At 38.5% G+C, this 21,984-nt stretch overlaps 1 protein-coding gene across 7 annotated transcripts in view; it reads left to right on the top strand.

Moving 5' to 3' along the window:
* The window catches only part of ehbp1 (EH domain binding protein 1), a 166,820-nt gene that overhangs the window by 6,032 nt on the left and 138,804 nt on the right, over window positions 1-21,984 (top strand). For all 7 annotated transcript variants that reach the window (XM_032553699.1, XM_032553703.1, XM_032553704.1 and 4 more), the window contains exons 3-5: window positions 5,228-5,285; window positions 5,402-5,497; window positions 10,600-10,653. In XM_032553699.1, the coding sequence (XP_032409590.1) occupies window positions 5,228-5,285; window positions 5,402-5,497; window positions 10,600-10,653 (208 nt within the window). The remainder of the gene's footprint in view (window positions 1-5,227; window positions 5,286-5,401; window positions 5,498-10,599; window positions 10,654-21,984) is intronic.

Below are 21,984 nucleotides of genomic sequence, written 5' to 3'. Positions count from 1 at the left end.
GATTGATTTTAGTCTCTTTCTGGTTGCATGCAGTTATGTGAATAAATCAAATGCACTTTGAGGATTATTCTATTTTCTCTTGGCAGTGATCGCATCGAGAGGGCCTGTCATTGAATAATCAAAACATTTTTAAAAATATGAATGTTTTGTTACTTTCGCAAGACTTTCAAAAGTTTAATTTTTGTCAGCCAACTTATAGACATCATATTATATCATTTTAAAATGCAAAGGGTGGATTTTTGGGCTTTGTGCAATGTTCAACTTCAGTTTGATGACATCTAATTTAAATCCCTAATTTATGTAGTAAATATTCTCTAACTGTCTCTGGTAAAGAACTGTGAAGAGAAAGAGGTTCTCATAAGCTCCATTATAATTTCAGAGCCAGTAAAAATGGAGACATTCTTAACGTGCGGTGTTATATTTCAACATTTGAGGTTTCTTTGGATGCTCTTAGCAAAACGCTGAATCTCTACCTGCTCCTTTATTTTTTTTCCCCCTATGTTGCAAAATCCGAACGTGTGCGCATAGTAAATTCCTTAGTTTCCTCATACCACTGGATGGGTTATTGTTTCGTTGGAGGTTACCAGCGAACTTCAGGCTTTGACATGTTACGTTCTGTTGAGCATGTGTTCGCCTTGGCAGGCGTTCATAGGATCGTCTGCCAGATAATTTTCTCCCTGCCAAACGCTCGACGTGGCTCTTTATTTTACTCAAATCTGACGGCCTCGACGGATTCTTCAGCACAGGTTTTTTGGCACCAGCAGATGGTAACCTTGCCAGGTGATAGCACAGAGTTGAGGTTTTTGGTTTGTGAAGGAATTTTGGATGAAACTTTTGACACTGCATTTGAGTCTTTTTAGACTTTGGAGCAACAACAAATCTGGTGTCCTGTGACAATTGTGACCTCTGCAGTATTAGTCGCCCACAGTGCTGTTAGCTAGCTGCTTCCAGGATCAATTGTTTTCCAGTATGCAATACTTTATATATTTTTAGGGATGAATGATGTCTCGGCACTAACATCAGTATCGGTCGATGTCAGAAATGTAACATATTGTATCGGCCGATATTGGTAATATTTTAAAAATAAATAAAATGCATTAGTTATTTTATGTGAATAAATTATTAAACCATATTCCTTATATTTTAAAGTCAATCTAATTATTTGAGTAAAACCCACAGCTTGTTTTCGACCTTTTTCCAAGTTATTGAACATCTTTTCTCTGACCCTTTTGCACATTGAATCAGCCAGAGGATTAAAGCCACTTGGATGTGAAGTGCAGATCAACTCAGGACATTTGATACTGTGAAACCTAGATCTGGATGATTTTTTTTTTTTTGTGGCGCTAGTGGCTTGTATTTTTTGCGACAGTAGGCAGACAGGAAAGAGGGCGAGGAGAGGGGGGGAAGACATGCGGCAAAGGTCGCCAGGACTGGGAGTCGAACCCGCAACGTCCTCGTAGGGCGTGCTAAACCCCTGCGCCACCACAGCAGCCCCGATCTGGATGATAATTTGAACACCAACCAGACCAACCCCTCATAGTTTTGGCTCTTCCTACCACAGTGTCCTTCCACCAAATTCATAAACTACCCAGCAATGGTAAAAGAGCTTTCTATGGACTTTTAATTGCCTTTGTAATCAAAGGCAATTAAAAGCAATCTAAAGCCAAGTGACAGTTGTGTTTTAGCATGGGATGCACTGATCCACTTTTTCCACTTCTTATACCAATATCTGAGGTTTAGTATTAGTATTCAGCACAGAAAAACAGTGCTGAATTAACTTAAATGTTCATTTAAAAACAAAAAACAACAACAATGCAGACATAAATGTACTGAATTACAAATTTATTTGCCAACTCTGCACCAGTGCAGCCCATTTAAAGACACCAATAGCTTCACAAGCTTGGCCAAACATGTAAAAAAAACAACATAACTTTAATTTGTTCAGTACAGTGCACTTAAAAGTACAATAGCCAATGTAAAATAAATATTTAAAAGACAGAAACTGTCAAAAATAATAGGTTGACTACCTTGTTCAAACATGCAAAAAAATAAAGTAAAAGGCCACTAACCTTTCAAATGGTTCAGAAAGTGCAATTAAATATTCTACACATAATAAAGCACAATGTCACTCAGAACAAAAAGCATGGAATTGAACTGAAAGTCTTAAATTCAGAAATCTAAAATTAGGATCTTATATTTTATTTAATGACTTCAAGACATTTTAAGTTGGCCTTAAATGCATTAATCGGAGCTCTTAAATTTTGTCGTGGTAGGACTATTTAATCTCATATTCCATGGAGGTTTTTTTGCAGGACTTTTCTGTCAGGTAAGACTTTGAATTGTACTTAGGCATCTTCATTCACTGCATTCTGCTGTTAATGCTAGCTAGCTTAGCTAGCTGTAATTTTATCAACAGTTGACTGGACAATGTTCGTCTTTGCCATTTCCTCGCTTCTGTTGCCAACTTGTACAATGCTGTTTACATTCTGTGCAAAAAAAGCTTGGCACTGTGAGGGTTCAGGCTGTAGAGAGCCATACATACTGCACAAAGCTGATGCCAAGAGCCACAAAAAGACCCAGAATTTTTACAGCTTTGATCCCCTGAAAAGAAAAAACATTTTTTGTAAACTTTTGTTGTGACATAGATGTTACATTTTATTCATAATGGTCTTACAAAGTGTTTTTGAGTTGGTGAACATTGTAGAAACCCCGGATGCAGACAGAAAGCTGAGATGCCGGAAGCTGTAATCTAGAGGTTAATATAGAGGTTTATCCGAGCTGTTCGCCATCATTATCCTCACTCACTGGTTTTATGATTCTGGGTTCACTTACCAAAGGACACACCATTGCAGGACATGTCCATCTGGGAGTGGTGTGTTCAAAGCAACCCCAGGGAGTGAGGTTTTCTGAGAGTTGCTACTGATAGGACTTTCTCAGGACTTTGCAGTGTTGAAGTTGGAGAGAAACTCAGAAATTATGTGAAATCATTTAGCCGTCAGACAAATGGTTTACATTTTTCTCATAGCACAGCAAATGCTTTACAGAGGGAAACCGAGTGGCTGTTATTTGTTTGTGTCTACGCTTTGAGATAGCATTTGTCGCTGAACAATAGTTTCTCTGTGAAGAGCTTCTCCTCAAGGCTGAAATTGTTTTGTCATTCTCCTTGTGTTGTCATTTTGCTGTTGCTCGCTCTCCTTTCTGTGTTCTGTCTCTGGTACACTGTCTCATTGTTTTCCATAACAGCTGCTTTGGTGTTTGCCTTCGAGAGTTGATGACTTAAGGGTTCATGTAGATGCAGTAAATTCACCTGGCAATAGTTATTTTTCTTAAAAGGGATACTTGCGGTATTACGGTTGCATCACTGAAACCAAGGGGCCGTGTTTCAGTGAAGGCCTTATAGAGAACATTGGGAAACAAACCGCTCCATGAAGATCGAGGAACACATTAGATAGGACGAGGACAAAGTCCCGAGGAAGTTTAAAACAAGATTAGAGTTTTAGACAATATTTAATACCTTATACACCGCAGAGCTTTGTTCAGTCTATCATCTGAATATGGACAGACAACTGCAGACTTACAAAAACATGTCCATCCACATTAACTGACAGGCCAGGCATGATGGAGAGCTTTTATCAGAGAAACTGCCAAGAGGCCCGTTGTAAATCTGGAGAAGTTACAAAGATTCAAAGCTCAGGTGGAAGAATCTGCCAACTCAATTACTTGTCACTCACATTACAAATGTGGCATTCATTAATAAGGGGCAAGAAGGCGGCCAAGAGATGTCCTGCTTTTAAAGTTTTTCACAAGCTTGACCAATTTCTTTGCAAATGTGACCTAATTTCTCAGTAGAGCAGTAAATAAGAAAAAAGTGAGGTTTCACCAGTGCTACCAGTCTTTCAAGGAGGAAAAAGTCTCTAAACCAGTTGGAGATATTGCCCATTGTTCAGGTATTCATGTTCATGTCGATGTGGTTTACTCCTGTCAAGTAGGCTTAGCTAGTCAGATTAACAGGGTGGATGCAGTGCAGATGAAGATGATATGTAAACTTGAGGCCTGAGTCATCCAACAATCATTACCAGTGCTCTGACATGGAGCAATGAAACTTCCCAAGCTGTGTGTGTTGCATCTGTAGCGGAGTGAAGTGGTAAAACACCCTCACTTTTCCATCAGATTTTGTGATTCTTCCATATTGCGCCTCTGATAATTATGGCATTATTTTTGAGTCTCTAACCTGAGCGTACATGGAGTCTGATGTGAGCGCATACATCCTTGTGAACAAAAAGTAATTTGTCATGGATGTGGTTAAATCTCACACACTTGATCAACACCTGGTCCGTGCCTGCTCGCCGCTCTGACTTTCCTTTGCTCATGCACGGCCCAATGTCTGCATTCCCAATGTAACATCGTGTATGTAACTGAATCACTCTTTAACAAACCCTGGTTCTAATTAATTTTGAATTGAGATGATAGAAAAGTACAATAATGCATCTATAAAACACAACATGCTGCAATAAAAGAACCTCCACACTTTTTTATCGTTTTCTTGTTTTATTCAGTGTTTTTGATTTTCTTTTTTCTTTTCTTTTTGTGAGAACAATTTTACTGCATGGTAAAAGTTTATCTATACATATTATTTATCCCAGTATCTCTGCAAAATAGATACTCCAATATTATTTAATCTAATTTGATAAGACTTACTTTAAACAACCGGCACTGCTTGTGAACGTTTCACAGTCCCGATCAGCTGAACTCTCATGTGGACCAGCAGCTGGAAAATGGGATAATAAATACAGCTTTTAAAAGCAAGATTTATTAGCACCACCTGGTTATATAAAATGAAGGATGGTGGTAAAGGACTTTGTTGGAACTACTTTTTATGGTTTTGGGGGGGAAATAATAAGCTGTGAGCCCACCTGAAAGCAGCACATTGTCCTCCTTAAGTTTCAAAATAAACTATGGAAAGATCCGAGATAGTCAGTTAGTGTTATTCTAGTTATAAAAAAAACCTTTTGTGGTAGGCATGAATACTACCACATGCAGAGCATGAATACTCTGCATGAATACTTTTGCAGAGCACTGTATGTTCTTAATTGAAAGTGTAGTTCAGGGTCTGCTTCTGTTGTATGTTAGCGTTTACGTTAAAGACTCGATACAGTTTTATGCTCTAAAATCCAAAGATAAAATAAATCTTTTTTCTTTTACACTAATCCTCCCTTTTTTTTCACAGGCAACCAGATAAATTGGTGGTGGTTTGGACACGCAGAAGTCGTCGGAAATCCTCTAAGGTTGGTGATTTATATGTTTTAAATGGCATTTAAACACTATATATATATATATATATATAAACCCTATCTCAAATTTCCTCGACATTGTTGTTTCTCTTCTCTCTCTGTTGCTGTAGTCCCATAGCTGGCAGCCTGGCATCAAAAACCCATACAGAGGAGTTGTAGTGTGGCCTGTACCAGAGAACATTGAGATTACAGTTACTCTGTTTAAGGTAAGCTACAGTTGTGTTAAGACTATAGTTGGAAATATGAGAAATTTCTTTTACACATGTACATTTTTTACCAGTGTTTTTGTTTTATATTTGCTCATGCAATTGTCTATAGACGACATTCCTTAATCTAAAGTACGTTCCAGGGTTACCTAAACATGCCAGAGCCTCTGTGCTGACAGAACCAGCTCACTGTGCCGTGTCCTGTTTCATTTCTTAGCCCTCACCAGTTCTGCCCAACATGAACACTTTCAGTGCTGACAACATTTATCGGTACCCCTGGTAACATTGTCAAATAAGCCTGTGAATAAATACAGATTTTATTGGAGAAGCATAATACAGTATCTCACAAAAGTAAGTACACCCTCACATTTTTGTGACTGTTTTATTGCATATTTTCATGCGATTAAACTGAAGTGGACACTTTGATATGAGCCTGTCACAATAAGAAATAAATCAATTAATCGCTTGATGAATTCAAATGAGCCCTTTAATATATGTGAAATATCAGCATTTTGAGAAAAGCTGCAAGGATTTAACCTCCAGTACGAATTAGGTTTTTTTATTAAATTTTTTTTCTTATTGTGGGATTTCCTTTTTACATAATGAAACTATCCTGCGTCAGTACCTGCGTCAGTACAATTACGTATTTAAAAGGCTTTTAAAATATAGCAAGAGATGCCAGTACATGTTCAGAGGAGATGTTGATAGCTTTCTACTTCCTGTCACATGTCTGTTCATTCTTAATAACAAGTTATTGTCTTGAGATAGAAACAAGACTTTTGTGAAGCTTCTTAGCAAATTCCAACCCTGATTCATCAAGACATATCTTGTGAAAGTCTCTCCAGACATTTAAATCCCATCTAATGTGTTCCAGATCTTCCATCCTACTTTCTTTTAGCCTCCACTTTCTTTTTTTTTTTTAAACAATCACAAAGCTGTATTTGTAATCAAAGCTAAGTTTACTGTCTCCATTTGGATAAGGGCCAAATCAAACATCCCTGGCTCTGTAGCTTAGCACCACCTCGTCTTCAGGGTGTTTTGTATCAGTTAACAAACAGTAAAACAAAATCCGGAGCATTACACAATGTGATATGATTTTTTTTAGCTTTTTGTATTAAATTCCCTATAATTTCAAGAATTGCAGATATATTGGAAACAAATCATGTACCGACATGTCGCATGCTACATTTTTGTTCCTCCCTGTTGTGTGTGAGCAGTTTCATTAGGTTTATTTACCCAGAGGTGCCTGCTGTACAGGTTTATTGGGTACAGAGCTGCATGACTTAATTGTGCAGTGTTTAAAACCTGCAGAGAAATGCAAATGAAGGCAGAGTGGATGTTTCTCCTCGTGTTAAAAAGCAGGGGCCTCATGCATGAAGCGTGCATGCGCACCAAAAATGTGCGGCGCCATATTTTACGCACAAGTCGGCATGTATAAAAATTAACTTTGCGTCAAAGTTTGGGTAAATATACGCACACTTTTTTGCTGCCGTGAAAATGTGCGGCAGCCACGCAAACTTTTTCTGTTGACAATATCAAATTACAAAGCGTCGAAACTCACCTAAATACACTGAAATCTGGCTACATTCTGCATTCTGTAGACCAAGAAGCATCAAACCCGATGTTTTTCATGGTTTTAATATTTTATTGTTTAAAAGTAAACGATGAAACTGAACTGCATTTATCCTCAGACAATAAGCTAACACGCACACAAAATAAAAATAAAAGTATGTGAAAACCTCACTACAATGTAAATAGTACTTTTCTCAGTTTTTGTCTCATAAAGGTGCAACGCATTGGTCTGTGTGCCGAAGCGCATGAAATGCATCTATGGGGTCATTTCATTCTCACTAAAAGAAGAGAACAGGGTTGGATCAGCAAATTAACTCAAACCTGCTGATTAAAAATAATGAACAAGTTCGATTATGTTTAGGGTGATCAAGGTGTGTATGCAATCACACATATATAAGTAGCTGCGCAAAGGTGAGCCACGTAATTGTGGAGCGCTTTGGCTCTGATGGAGAACATCGCCAATGGAAGGATTCAGAGGGAGCGATTCATCAGAGATCATATTGATTTGCTGGGAACTGTTGATGATGGTTTATTAGCGCTTAGCTTGCTCAGACTGATCATCCTGGAGCTCTGAGCAGAACTTATAGAAGGAGCCATGAGGTACCGGTCCAGCTGCAGTCATCTTTCAGTCGAGTTGCCCGCTTTGTGAATGCGCCTTTCTGGACAGAAAACATTCTACTATTTAGAATAAACCTCCACATTCGCCACTCAAAGGACTCTCTGACTCTCTTTCCGTCTTTAAATCCCGGCTGAACGCGCTGCTGTTCAAACAGGCATTTGCAGGATCTCTTTATTTTTTATTTTTTAAATTTGGATTTTTTTTTTTTCTTTAAAATGTATTTTTATTTTTGTGATGTGACATTATGTGTCCTCAAAGCACCTTTTAAATAAAATATATAAGTATTATTATAAATACTTATACTGCTTCAAACAAGGACGTTGCCATGGTTATTGCTTGACGTGGTGGCAGACTTCCGGGTATTTATACTAATTTACATATCTATTTATGGGTGGCGACAGGACGGACCAGCAGCTGCACTCTATTTCCCACAAATTAGGATTTATAAAGGAAAGGTGCGCAGCCATGTGCGTGCGCACGGCTTTATGCATCCGATTCTTTTTGTGCGCCGCACTTTTCAAAGTTTTTCTGTGTGCCAAGTTTTAGTGTGAAAACTGCGCACTCTTTTATGCATGAGGCCCCAGATGTTTTAAAGAGAAGCACTGCATTTAGAAAGTAGAAATGACTTGATTAGTTCTATAATAGATGAAGACAGTCTTCTGCAGATTTATTCATAGTTCTGACTGGCCTAAGGCTCAGCAGTGGGAACAGCTGAGTCAGCAGTGTTGTATCATGCTCAAAAGCTGCAAGATTTACATCAGCGCACATCCTCAGCTGAACTTTTGTAAATCACAAGGAAAGACCGAAAAAAAAAACAAACAACTAACCTTAGTGCGACAGAATGTGCACAGAAGTGTCAACAAGAGGTGCAGTCAGTGGGAAGTCTTCGCCGTGTTTTTGCAGGACTCGATTTTGTTTGTTTTAAATCTTGGCATCTGCTTCTTCACAGCAGATTAGATGCACAAGAAAAATAAATACGGAAAAATACAAACTGTGAATTTCCTCATCGAAATGGGTAAATAAAGACAAAGACGGGGAAATTGGGTGTTTAGCTACCTGCTGCTTATATTTAGCAGCGCTGCAGGCAGAAGAGATGGTTGATGATGCTTGGCTCAGTTTATGGGCTTTTAAAATAATGGAGTTTAGAGAATCGTTCGGAGCAGGAGAATCACCTCCTGTTTGTATTTATAAATGTTGGTTGACGGTAAAAGATCTGAACACTGATGGAGAATGATTATTGAACTGTGAAAAGGAACCATATCTCACCAACATTAATGTATCACTTCAAAATAAGTTGAGCAGTCATTTCGTTAAATAATACTTTGCTTTTCTGCAATTTTTTTGTGAAAAAGTTTAGGGCTACAACTGCTGATTATTTTTAATAATTGATTATTCCAACTAGTAATTGATTAATTGTGTAAATAAATCGGCACATTCCGCAGATTTTTCATTTAATCTTTTAAACTTTTTTTTTTTTACAATATAAGAAATATATTTTAAATAAATGTAAATACAGTTTAATTACTTTGTCAAATGAGAAAATACACATATTATTGCCTGAAATGCATTTATTTGTTCTATTGTCATTGCATAGTAATTCTGTGCAATTACTATGCACAGAATTTAATTTTCACCGGAAAATTAAACTGTACACAGTGTGTGCATCAAAATAAAAGAAAATATATATTTTTTGAAATATTCAGGTATTATTCATTAGTATTATTTATGAAGCAAAGATTAAGATCCAAATGTGCATGGAGAGGTGAATACTCCAGCAGGAAAATGAGCCAAAACCCAGCGGTCTGCTAATAAAGTCAACTTCTCTGTATTTCAAACGATTTTGGATTCTTCAAAAAAGATGAAGCCAAAAAAATGTACACTATGTGAAAACACATAGTTTAAACCTGTTTAAATATTTCAAAGGCTTTTCCTATATTTTCATGTCACACCACAAGCCTCAGTGCCTATTATTGGGATTTTATGTGACCAGATCATCACAAAGTAGCGCATAATTTTGAGGTGAAAGAAAAAAGATGGTAAATTTGTTTATTTGATTATGCAAATAAAAATCTGAATAAGAGGATTTTTAGTTGCGTAAGCAACTAAAAGTAACTGTGTATCACCCTTTGCTTGACTGTGTTCTGAACATCAGTTTTCAAGTATTGTTGCAGAATTCCTTTTGTTAGTAAGGTCTGTACTTTGACTAGGTCTTTCTAATAAATTAACATTTGTAGATCTAGATTTGTAGAAATCTGGACTTAGATTTGGTGTCCAAACTTTGTGCCCTGAAGGCCACAACTGGCTAATTTAAACTACTGGTGGCCCACAAGATTTATGACATTAATAATGCAAAAATTAGTTAAGGATTCTTAGTTTTACCTGCTTAACAATAAACAAAATGTTAATGAAATCAGTACGTCATTAAGGATCCAAAACATAAAAAGGACTTCAGACTGTTGCCTTATTAAGAGATAAACAGACATTTTCCAAATTGTTTGGGTCAATCATTTTTACCATTCTTGACTTGAGATCAGGAGCCAAACAAAATCATTTCAAGAGCCACAAAGGAGCCCCAGTCCACATTTTGGATGCATACAATTAAAGTTGTAACAAAGAGTATCTGCTTCCTGTTTTTTTCTGTCTCAAATCATCAAAATACATAAAAAATGTCAGCTCAGCTCTGGGCTTTTATGTAAAAACATACAGTACTTATTTATTTCAGGTAGTTGTAACCCACAAGGCTGAGGCAGAACACCAATAAAGCAGTTGATCTTCCAGTTCTAGACTTTTCTTACACACATTTGTTGGATTCCTAATATTGTGTAAGTTGTACACAATACTGATCCATCCACAGATGTATAAAAGCAAGTAAAAAATACTAGCTTGATGATTGCCGTTTCTGCCTTTACAGGATCCCCATGCGGAAGAGTTTGAGGACAAGGAGTGGACATTTGTCATTGAAAATGTGAGTTTGAAGTATTTTTCACCTCATCGTGAAAAATATGATGCAAATCCGCATAGCAATCGTGCTATGCGGAAATGTCAACCTCTGAGTGTACAAGAACATATTTTTGTGCCATTTCTGCCACCATGTGGTTAGTGGATGTCATTACATGCCACATCATGTGGAGTGTCATGGTTACTGTAAAGATGCATGTAAAAAACAAATAGAATATGAATATAAAAAAGATAGTTTTGTCAATCACTTCAGAAATTGATCCCCATGTATTATGTAGATTTATTAGAGTGGAATATATCAAGGCTTTTGCTTCTTGTAATTTTGATGATTATGGCTTACAGATACTGTAAGTAGAACCCCAAATTCAGTGTGTAAGAAAATTTTAATATTGTGAAAATGGAAACTATTGAAATGTCACGGTGCCACACCCAGTCAGTTAATTAACTCAAACATCTGCAAAGGTTTCTTGAGCCTCTACATGGTCTCCCTGTCTGGGTCAGTAGGCTACACAGTCACAGTGAAGACTGCCACCTGGACAGATGTCAAGACATCCTTCATGAGGAGAGGAAGCCAGAAAGGGTTATTGCTAGAGAAGCTGGTTGTTCATGCCTTGAAAATATTCATAGTTAGTTGAAAGAAATATAGTTGTAGGACAGTATGTACCAGCAATATGGAGAACTGCAGACCTGTGAGGACTATCTAGCAAAATTTATTAAAACAAATTTGTGGGAGCTTCATGAGGAGTAAACTGAGGCTGGAATTGGTGCATCGAGTGCCGTTACACAGTGATGAATCGCTCACACAACTGTCACATTTCCCCTGAACCAAAGACAACATCAGGAGCGTCTTACCTAGGCTAAAGAGGGAAACAAAACTGAACTGTTGTTTGGTGGTCCAAAGTCATGGGCATTTCAACCATAACTATTTACAATTGTGATAACCTTGATACCGAAACTGACTGACGAAGGCCAAAAGGGGCCAGTACCCCTGTAGAACCGGTCCTGACCGTTGTTATGTTATCTAATGTATTTGTGCAGTAAAAATGACCCTTTCATGGCATGCTTTTTGTAGAATCTGAGGAGCAAAGTCAGGTAGAAAATATTGATGACCGAAATTAGGGAGAGAACAGGCAAAGCTGAATGGAGCGGTAAGTAACCCAGAGACAAAGTTTTTTTTTCAGAACTGCATATAGTTCATTGCTTTGAATGCATATTATTTCATAGGTAATGAACCAGACGCTAAGAGAAGGGAAAGAGAGACCGTGTGTCATGTTATGCGGTAAAGAGGTGGTGAGGCAGATGCTGTGGACCCAGGATGAAATTAAGAAGTGATGATTTTAATGAAGTCAAAAAATCCAGGCAGGGGGCGTGCCGTGGTGGCGTAGTGGTTAGCGCGACCCGTATTTGGAGGCCTTGAGTCCTCGACGCGGCCGTCGCAGGTTCGACTCCCGGACCCGACGACATTTGCCGCATGTCTTCCCCCCTCTCCTTCCCCGTTTCCTGTCAGCCTACTGTGATATAAGGGACACTAGAGCCCACAAAAAGACCCCCTGGAGGGGTTAAGAGGTGGTGAAATGAGCGGAAAGTTAAAGCTCATCTACTAATAGCAACTGGTAGACATGACTGTTAACTGACAGCAGACAAGGCTAGACGAGACTACTTAGATTGCTTGACAACTCAGCTAGACACACTAGACCAGGGTTGTCAAACTCCAGTCCTCAAGGGCCACAGTCCTGCAACCTTTAGATGTGCCTCTGCTGCACCACACCTGAATAGAATAATTAGGTCATTAGAAAGGCTCTGGAGAACTGATCTACACAAGGAGGAGGTAATTAAGCCATTTCATTCCAGTGTTTTGTACCTGTGGCACATCTAAAAACTGCAGGACAGCGACTGGAGGACTGGAGTTTCACACCTGTGCACTAGACAGATTAGACAAGGACCCGACTAGGAACAATGATCACAGGTGGGATTAAATATACAGAGGGTAATCAGGGAAATGAGACACATCTGGGAACAATCAAGGGTAGACCGGACAACACGGAGACTAAACTAACTGAAAACGACACAGAAACCTAAATGCTCACACCGTGTCTAGAATATACCACAGGTACAGGAAGAGGCTTTTGTAAATGAAACTGAACTTTTTAATTTTGTTTTAAGCCAGCCACAAACCTGTGCCCTGAATGTGTTCAATTACTATCTTCAGCAGGTTGACATACTCAGAAAAATCAGTCACTGTCTTGTTCTTTGTGCTTGGCACTTGCGCCTTTTTCAAATGATTATGCCAGCACACGCAATTTGGCTATGAGGAGCGAGGAACCGTATTATGGAAAACTGAATCAATTATTGAAACCAAAATCTTCATTACAGTTTTAATGCTTGCAGTATTGTAATCTCAATATCTGGTAGGATCTTATAGTTCAGGTGTCTCTATGTACTATAAAGGCCTTTTCTTGCCCTTAATGCCAGCATCCAGTGTGTATTGTAGTAGCTATCATGCTAAAGCTAACTCAGACTTCTAGGTCCATCGGGTTGATATTAAGCAATTCTACAATTTGAAAAAATATTAGAAAACGGGCAAGTATTTATTTTTTCTATTTTCACAGGGGGACTGGACAATATTTGTTAATGCAATGCCACTTTAAGCAATATTGCCAAGATATGATTGGACTGCAGCTAATATTTTTTTATATTTCACTGCCTTAATAGCAGAAGTTTGTAGGTGGAAACAATTAATATGTTTTCCCTATTATCCGGATAGACTGCCTGTCTCACCTTGTTTTTTGTACTAATAGTGGATTTATGTCATATGACAACTGTGTTCAGCAGGAATAAAAGTATTTAACTCAGACTCAGTATTTGCAAGGACTTTCTCTGATTCAGTAGGATCAACAAAATGTTCATGTGAACATCTCTACCATTCACTAATCTACTGAAAGCAGTGCTGTTGGAGGGAATAAAAGCAGCTCATGAATCTCCAATGAATACTCCCTGATGATGCCTGATGTGACTTCAGACTGAAGTTGCATCACTTGAGCTCAGCAAATGACCTCTGACCTTTGAGACTCCTCAAAGTCCTTTGAAAGAATGTCGGTGGGACAGAAAGCATTAGGCGAGCTAACTGAGCGCACTGACGCTGTCGCTTCCTGTACACGTCAAAGCTAGCAACAACAGCACATTTATGCCTTGAAAGTGACTCGAAGAGACAAACTGGTCAGCCGATGTCTTCTGCACGGAGCGTGGGAGAGGGCAAAAAAAAAAAGGAGCATAAAAAGGAGAGAAAACAGACAAGTTTGAATTTTTGCCTCTGTCTCTGCATGCCTGACTAATGACAGAAGATCAAAGCCATATCAGGTTCTTGACAGCTGGAATGAAGAACATGGGAGAGGGAGACAGTAACTTTACTCCCTCACAAACTTGGACGTGAAAGGCTTCTGGCTAACATTTGCAAACAACAAAACACCAACAGCTACTGATGGATTGTACATTGTATGTAAGCATAATAAAATCTTAATATTTTGATATGCTTGCCTCTTTATTCGTTTGACAAGAGTCACTCCAGACTGCTGGGCACTTTCACTTCCTTGTGATCTGGAATAATAGGAATTAGTAAGAGGTAGAAAGTTAAATTGGCAACAATATCCTTTTCAAACTTAACTTATGTATCATGAAAGTTTATAAGTGCCCAAAAATTTTAGTATTTAGTTACAGAAATGTTTCTATGTTTTAATGACCATATAAGACAGTTTAAACTCACACAACTACACATTCACTAGAAAGGGAGATTTGATTGGAGGCTAAATTGTGTCAGAAGTTTAAATTACTCATTGTAGTGATGGGAGATCAGTTTTGGTCTTCTTTCTGATGATGCTTTTAAAACAGTTATTTATTTTTTAGATTATTTTTGCAATGATGATGCACAATGAATTTTATAAACAAGAACTGGATGCACCATTTCTTGTAGATTTCTCTAACCTATACACAAACATAAATAAATACATTAACCAATACTCATTTTTACATTAACATCCCTTTCTAAACTACAACTCGGATACAAAGTAATTGATCTCCTGTCACAGATCCAAATCCAAATTTTGAATATATTTGAACTCAGTGTTGTTCTTTTATTCCCTTTCTAAAACCAGCTGTAATGTGGAATATTAACCAGTTGTGTTCAGGCTTCAAACATCAACCATCCAGAATTTAGAGATACATTTCCTATTATTTCATCCTGTTTCTGAAATGTACCTGCAACATTTCAGACATTTAACAACATGACACTTGATAGTAGTTATCGTGTTTTTAAGTTTAAACTAGGAGCGCAGCGATTGCAGTTTTCTGGCCAATCGCCGATCTTAAAAAGCCTGACCTGCCGATTCAGATTTTGGCCAATAGCAAATGTTTTTGTCTGACAAGTTGCTAAATATAGCAACGAAGCCGCTAAGCTGGCAATAGTGGGTGACTATTGTTAACCGTGGAGATTGGAGGATAACATTCGGTTTTAGACCAAGTACTGGCTGATCTCTAATGTCCCAGAAATACAGAAACCGGGGCTGATTTATCGGTGTACCCCCTGTTTAAAAGCTTCATCTTAATTCCATACTGCACATTTTTTGTCATTTAGACCTAAACTATTAGGACTGGACATTATATCGCAGAATTATTGTTTTTGCAGTATTACGTTATTGCTCCTGAAACATTCTTGATCACTCTAGCTTATCATCTTTTCTTAGGGGGGGACATGTCGAGCCAAAAGGTTAAAAACTGAAACACAGTTTGTTGTTCTAACACATCAAAACAGGATTTGGTGTCAGTAAAACTGACATTGAATTTCTGGAACGGCTCTAACGTCAACTCGTTTTTAAAATATGTCAACTGTGATTAGAAGCCAGGTCCAAGCTAAGATAGCAGAATTAGTGCCGTTAATTTAGATTGTTTGCTAAGATGTGTGCTGAAGCATACAACCAGAATTATGCCAGAAGCTTTTGATGTCAACAAAAAGGTCAAATTACAACTTGCAAGGGAACTTTTAAGAAATATTAGTGCTGTTGGAAATGGTTTTTACTAAGAGGGTGTTAGAGAAAAGTTAAAGTAACTTCAAACTTGTACATGCAGCTCTTGTGTTTAAAGTTTATTGAAGTTATTTGTTTTGAAATCATTTGACATTGGAAACAGAATAGTTAAACTAAGTCATTAGGGATTTAAAATCAGTATGAAATTAATTTCCACAATGAATGGCTCCAAACTTCTCATCTTTTAGTTTATCGGTACACTGTGTTCCTGTTGTCGCATGTGCAGATTTACAGAAATTTGGGAAACTATAAAAATTCACCACAAGAGGGCAACCTAGCACAATGATCTGCAATAAGCCTTCATTCATGCAGCTATAATTAAATCTGTTGGATCATGTTTGTAGCTGTCAGTAGATAGTTTGGCCTATTTGGATGCTTTTAATGACAGGCCAACATCCTTAGGAGTTTTTAAAAGTCCACTAATGGCCTTTAGTTTCCCCAACTATCCTTGTTTGTTCAGAAGTATGTAGAGAGCTCTGATCTTCTGAGGTACCCCAGCCATTCTGGTATCTACAGTCAGGTTGAAAGCAGTCATGAGTGCCGCTCTTAGTAAAAGGAACAGAAGAAGAGGAGAGGTGAGTTCTCCTGACCTCTCATCAGACGGCAGAAGAGAAAAGGGGAAGACGACCATTGTGCCCAAGCACTGAAGATGATGAAATTCAAGATCCCCGCGCTCTGGCTTCGTCTTAATCTTGGGGCCCAACCTTGCGTTAGGCTAATCCCTCTCTGACGAATTACTGGCCCTGTCTAGATTGTATTTTGTCATTGAAAAAGGTAGTGTAAAACACTACCTTTTTTCCCCTCCCCTATTTGTTCGTCTGACAAGGCAAATCGCATAATCAAAAGATGGAAAGAGAGAGAGAGAAAGCAATGGAGAGAGGTGGATGACTGCAAATGGCTGCGCAGTAGTATCTCTAAATTGCATTCTACCCTTGCCTTTCACCCTTTTTCAAACAGCCACATATTATCAAAAAGGTGGGCAAATTGAGAGTCAGAAGATTGGACAGCTATATTTGAAGGCATTGTGCTGACAGGCCCTTTTGTGTGTGCATAGTGGCAGGGGGGTTAATGTGCGTATGTATGTCTGTGTGTATTTTCTCTGCGTTTGCATATCAGCCAGAGCTGGAGATTGGAGACCAACTTCACTCATCTTCAAAGCTTTGTGAAAGGATTTAAATAACGCGCACCGACACTCACACAGGGCTGCTGTATTTAAAGGCGAGAAGCTATCATGTCAGAATACATTGAATATACAGTGATAGAGACTCCAAAGCCCACTCTGCCTTGCTCCTCCCCCATCGTTTACCCTTCAGTCCTACTTCAACAGTTTTTTTTGTGCACATTACATCAATGTCACCAAGGACAGAACGCATTTCTGACCGAGTATGGATGCTCTGCTGTTTGACAACCTGTCTTGACACATGTGTGAACAATCACAGAAGAATTTTTAATTCTTACAGTATCTAGAGTTGAGGGTTCTCTCGCTATATATAAGAAAGGACTTAAAAAAAATAACAAGGATGTTGGCATGGGTTTACTGTAGCCTCAAATAACAATTTGCACCAATTGCAAGGGATGCACCAATTTGAACATTTTGACTAATATTAAAATTGCTGATATAGCAAAAAACATTTATTGCTGTTATTTATATTATACAAATAAAATAAATATACATTTGAGTATATTTCCTACCCATTTAACACTGGGTGCCCCCACCCCGCTCTTCCCCCAGAAAACAAACCAGTCACTCCGTTGACTAGTTTCTCTTCTGTTATCGTTAAAATGAACATTTGCTATTAATGTCGGACCAGTTTCACTTCTTGGACCGATACAGATATGTTAAAAATGACTTTTACTGATTTAAGTCACCTAAATCATGTAAATGTTTGGACATCAAATAAAAATGTATGTAGGACATATTGTCATATGTAACACATAAGAGTGCATCTCTACTGTAAAGAGAGTGCACAGAATAGTCAAAGATCCCTTGCCCTGAATGCTCCAACCTGGTAAAATGATGTAGGGAGATCCTCTCCTGTAGGCAAAGATGAGTTCTACAAAATATTATCAGCAGGAGAGTCCATAATAGTTGCACACAGTTTGTTCTCAAATATTGAATTTCTCCAAACCTCATTTATTTAGCACAAAATAAGAGTGGAGTAGGCAGCCTTCGTTCTTCAGCATTAAGCACACCTTCCCAAACACACACCCTTGCTTTTTTGTATTGTACCCAAAGCCACATTACCCTCCTCTCCCTCTCCCTGTCTGGAACATATTACGTAGGCCAGTGGCTTGTGAGCACCGACTGGGCCTCGGGGAAGAAAAACACAATTATTTCAGCTTCTGGCTATTCACGCAAAGGTGACAAAAGCTGGTATGAAGTATGAAATCCCAAAAGTTTCTCCTGTGTCGTGGCCGACAAATTGGGATTAATTTGTGATTGTGTGCACGCGTGTGTCACCGAAGTTTTCACCTCTGCTCATTTTTAAATACTTGTTAGGACTCAATAGGGTTCATTTATTGTGTCAGAGGAAACGGCATGTTCACTTAAAGTATTTGCATGTGCCTGCAATGATAATTTAAGCTGAAATGTGCTTCATACTTCAAAGCTTAGAGAATGTACATTATTTCCTGTGTGGGTGGGTGTAAGAAGGCAGGCGGTTTGTAGCATTTGATCACACAACCACACACGCTTCCCAAATTAATTTAATCTAATTAATTGCCGTTCAGAGAGGGGACAGATGCTTGTGATTACCCCCTACGCGCAGACTCCCCTCTGCGCAGGCACACACACCACATCGGAGGCGCACACTCCTATTGCAACTGTAAATGCCTGCATGTTCTGCCTCTTTTCTTTGTAAAGCATTACCGGCTTGTAAGAAAAAAACAAAAAGAATATAATGCACATGCTCTCGTAAACATTACAACGTAAATGTTTTTATTGCACGTTGTTCTGTTTTTGTCAGACAAATTGTCAGAAGTATTTGCTTGAGTTTATATCTAGCTTTGTGTCCAGTAAGTTGTATGTCAGGGCAGTGTGTGGTTGTGTCTGTAGGTTGTAGGTGACTGTGGAGGCCGGGTGGTCCCTGCTGTCACCCTAATAGGCTTATTGGCCCCTAATCCACACCACACCACCCTATCACATGGCCAGTCTGCTGACTAAAAGCTACTACTGCCATGAGGTTCCTGTGTGGTTGCGTTTCTTCGCAGGTGTCATGAATGTATGTGACCGTCTGAACTTATGTGCTGTCTCTGCTGTTCAAGACATTTGCATTCTTGGCTTCTCATGACTCGTGTCCACTCAGTGTGAAAATTTGCTTCTTCACAGATAAATTGCTGTACTTTGTCTCTTTAGTTTCACCTAAAGGCACACAATTACAAAAAATGCAGCAGGGAATATAACTATATTAGACTTTAAAGGATAAAAACATGTTTATAGAGCTCTATGCTGTTGTTTGCTTCTCTCACTACATCACTGTCGTATAACTAAGTACCACCCCTGATCCTAGCCCAGACTTTTTTCATCCTCATACTGCAACGTATTTAATGGTTGCAAAGACCCAATTTCATTTATTGTGGTGCCTCTTTCAGGGAATGCAGATTATCAATGATTCCTCTACCATTGGCATGTTTGCTGCTGTTTGAGCCTTTCCGCCAAATATGGAAGCGAACTCGGAAGTTTCCTCAAGTGGCTACTTTACCTAGCAATCACCACAATTTAACAAACTAATTGAAAACATGAGGCGATGCTTGCGTTAAACATGGATGTCCCTATTTACATTCATAAAGGGAACATAAACTGGCCTTTAAGTCATATTGTGATTCCTGGAACCCGTTTGAAACTCTTCAACAGCCTGCCACATAAAAATAAATAAAAAGATGGGACTTTAACCTGTGCTTCAGGATTAAGTTTTAAACTGAGTTTATATCCATCTGTAAAAAATACTGTGTTCTCTCAAAATAATAATCACGGTTTGGTTAAATTATTAGATTGACACTCCTTTTGAATAAAATTCTGGTGCTTTTTTAACCCATGTACTTTACCAGAGTTATTCAATTGCAGGTAAAAGAACAGATGCACATGCTTCTCCATGCTATCACGCTCTGCTTTGTAACGCTGTTGGCACACACATCTTTTATCTTTGCATGCGTGCCTATTTTTTGCTTATGTGCCTGTTTGTTAATTAAGCTGATTAAACCGTTGCCCAGTTGAGGTAGAGCCTTGCTTCTGTGCTTCCTCTAATTCATTTCATACTCCCTTTTTTTTCTGGCTCTTTTATGTTTCTGTGCATTTCATCTGTCATATTTTTGACACGTTTGCTCTTTTATCTTATTCATTCTGTCATCTTTCGTCCTTGCGCTGCGCCACTCATGCTGTGTTCTGTGTGTGTCTGTGAAAGGCCCATATGTTTGCAGCGAGTCCTGTGTACGCCATGTGCACGCAGCCTGTGTATGCTCTGACTTGCATGTGTGAGAGTGTATTTGTGAAAGTGACTTGTCCCACTGGTCCAGGTTGTGACCTCGGCTTTCATCTCCTTATTCTGGGGCTTCGGCCTCCCGTTGCGATTCGTTTCCAGCCAACAACGCAGCAGATGCCACCAGACACCAAAGCAGACACTGACAGTTCGTATGTACATATGTCCACCTTCTCAATTAGTCGGTCATGCATTACCTACATAACAAATTATGCATTTACAGTAAATATAACCAAATATGAATGCCTTTTTCACAAATTAAAAAAAAAAGAAGTTGTCCAAAGGATCTGCTTGCACAAGAGAAATATACCTACTTACATAACTCCCTTCGTTGAGCATGGGATTTATGTAGAGCTAACAGGAAATCAAAGATAGGATAGTGGCTAGATTATGTTACCATGCTGGTATCAAAGATTTATGAGCCTTGGCCTGGATTTCTAAAAGCTTCAACTGAGAAAAGTGTGTAACGATGTGTCCAGCACACAGGACTATCCAAAATACAGGTTTGGGTACATAATAACAAGGCAAGACTTAAGCATTACTTTAGGAAAAAACTTATACATTTATTATGTTTTACAAATAAAGAGAATGGATTCTGTTCAGTTTTAGTCAGTCTTTTCCAGCTGACTACTCCAAATCCATATGTTTCAAACAGGAATAATGGTTTCTTTCATCTTCTTTGCAATTCAGGAATATTTCATTATCCAAAAGGGACATTAAATGTCTTAACTCTTTTCACCAAAGTAAGAACCGTTGTGGTTTATGATGCTATAGGCTTGAAGGATCACCAGTAGCAGATACTCTTATAGCAAATCTGAAGAGGTGTATGACAAAAGACTGTTTGTGTATAACAGTCTCATAGCTTACAACAGCTAATAGCCTCATTTCCAGGCAACAGTGACAATATTCTACAGCAATCTGTGCTGGTTGACACCATCACTTGTTGGCAAGCACTGCCAATCCACATCATTTGCCTTTGCTGCTCCTCTTTAAATCTTTGTCCAGCTGTATTTTTAGAAAGTCTGACATAGAGATGTTGGAGTCAGGGTTGTGATACAAATAAGGTGTAGCAAACATATACCTCACATGACTGATCAGCTGTTTATACTGTTGTTTTGCATTAGAATTGGATTTCTTTATGTTTCTGGACATGTAACATCACCAATATCAGTTGACATGAAGGAACATTTTCAACTTGGCCAATAACACATTCCTGAAAACATTTCTCCATTTTCCTCATATGTGTTCTCTATGCTAGTTTGCAACCTCTACTTCTTTTTTCTTACAGCTTTGCATAACATCAACATCTTACAAAATCACGCTGCACATTGCCTCCTTGAATTGGTCCAATAAGGTGTAAACACACTTAATTCACATTTTATTTATTTTCCCTTATTGGCAACATTAAAAAAAAATACTCAACAAAATTACGTGAGTGACAATTGGTTGGAAACACAGCTAATGTGACCGGACCACACAAGAACTACGGTACTTTCTTTCTTACATAAGCAATAGGAGGAGTCTCAAATATACGTACATGAAACCCGGCTTAAAGCATTTATCTTCATATCCAAGAACCATAATAATAGCTCAGGAATGGTGGTAGCAGCGACTAAGTTGTGCTTCATGAGGCAGCTTTCATTAGAATTAACTTATTCTAGTGTTTTAATATGGAGAGTCTCAAACAACTGTTTAATTCAAGACATCTTAGAAGCTGATGGAACTCATCTCTGTCAGAAAGCTACTGATAAGAGGTCTGTTAAGACTTTGGAGAGTCAGGGTCACATC

The sequence above is a fragment of the Xiphophorus hellerii genome, chromosome 22, assembly GCF_003331165.1.
Source record: "Xiphophorus hellerii strain 12219 chromosome 22, Xiphophorus_hellerii-4.1, whole genome shotgun sequence".
Taxonomy (NCBI): domain Eukaryota; kingdom Metazoa; phylum Chordata; class Actinopteri; order Cyprinodontiformes; family Poeciliidae; genus Xiphophorus; species Xiphophorus hellerii.
This window is presented reverse-complemented; position numbering and strand designations above follow the sequence as displayed.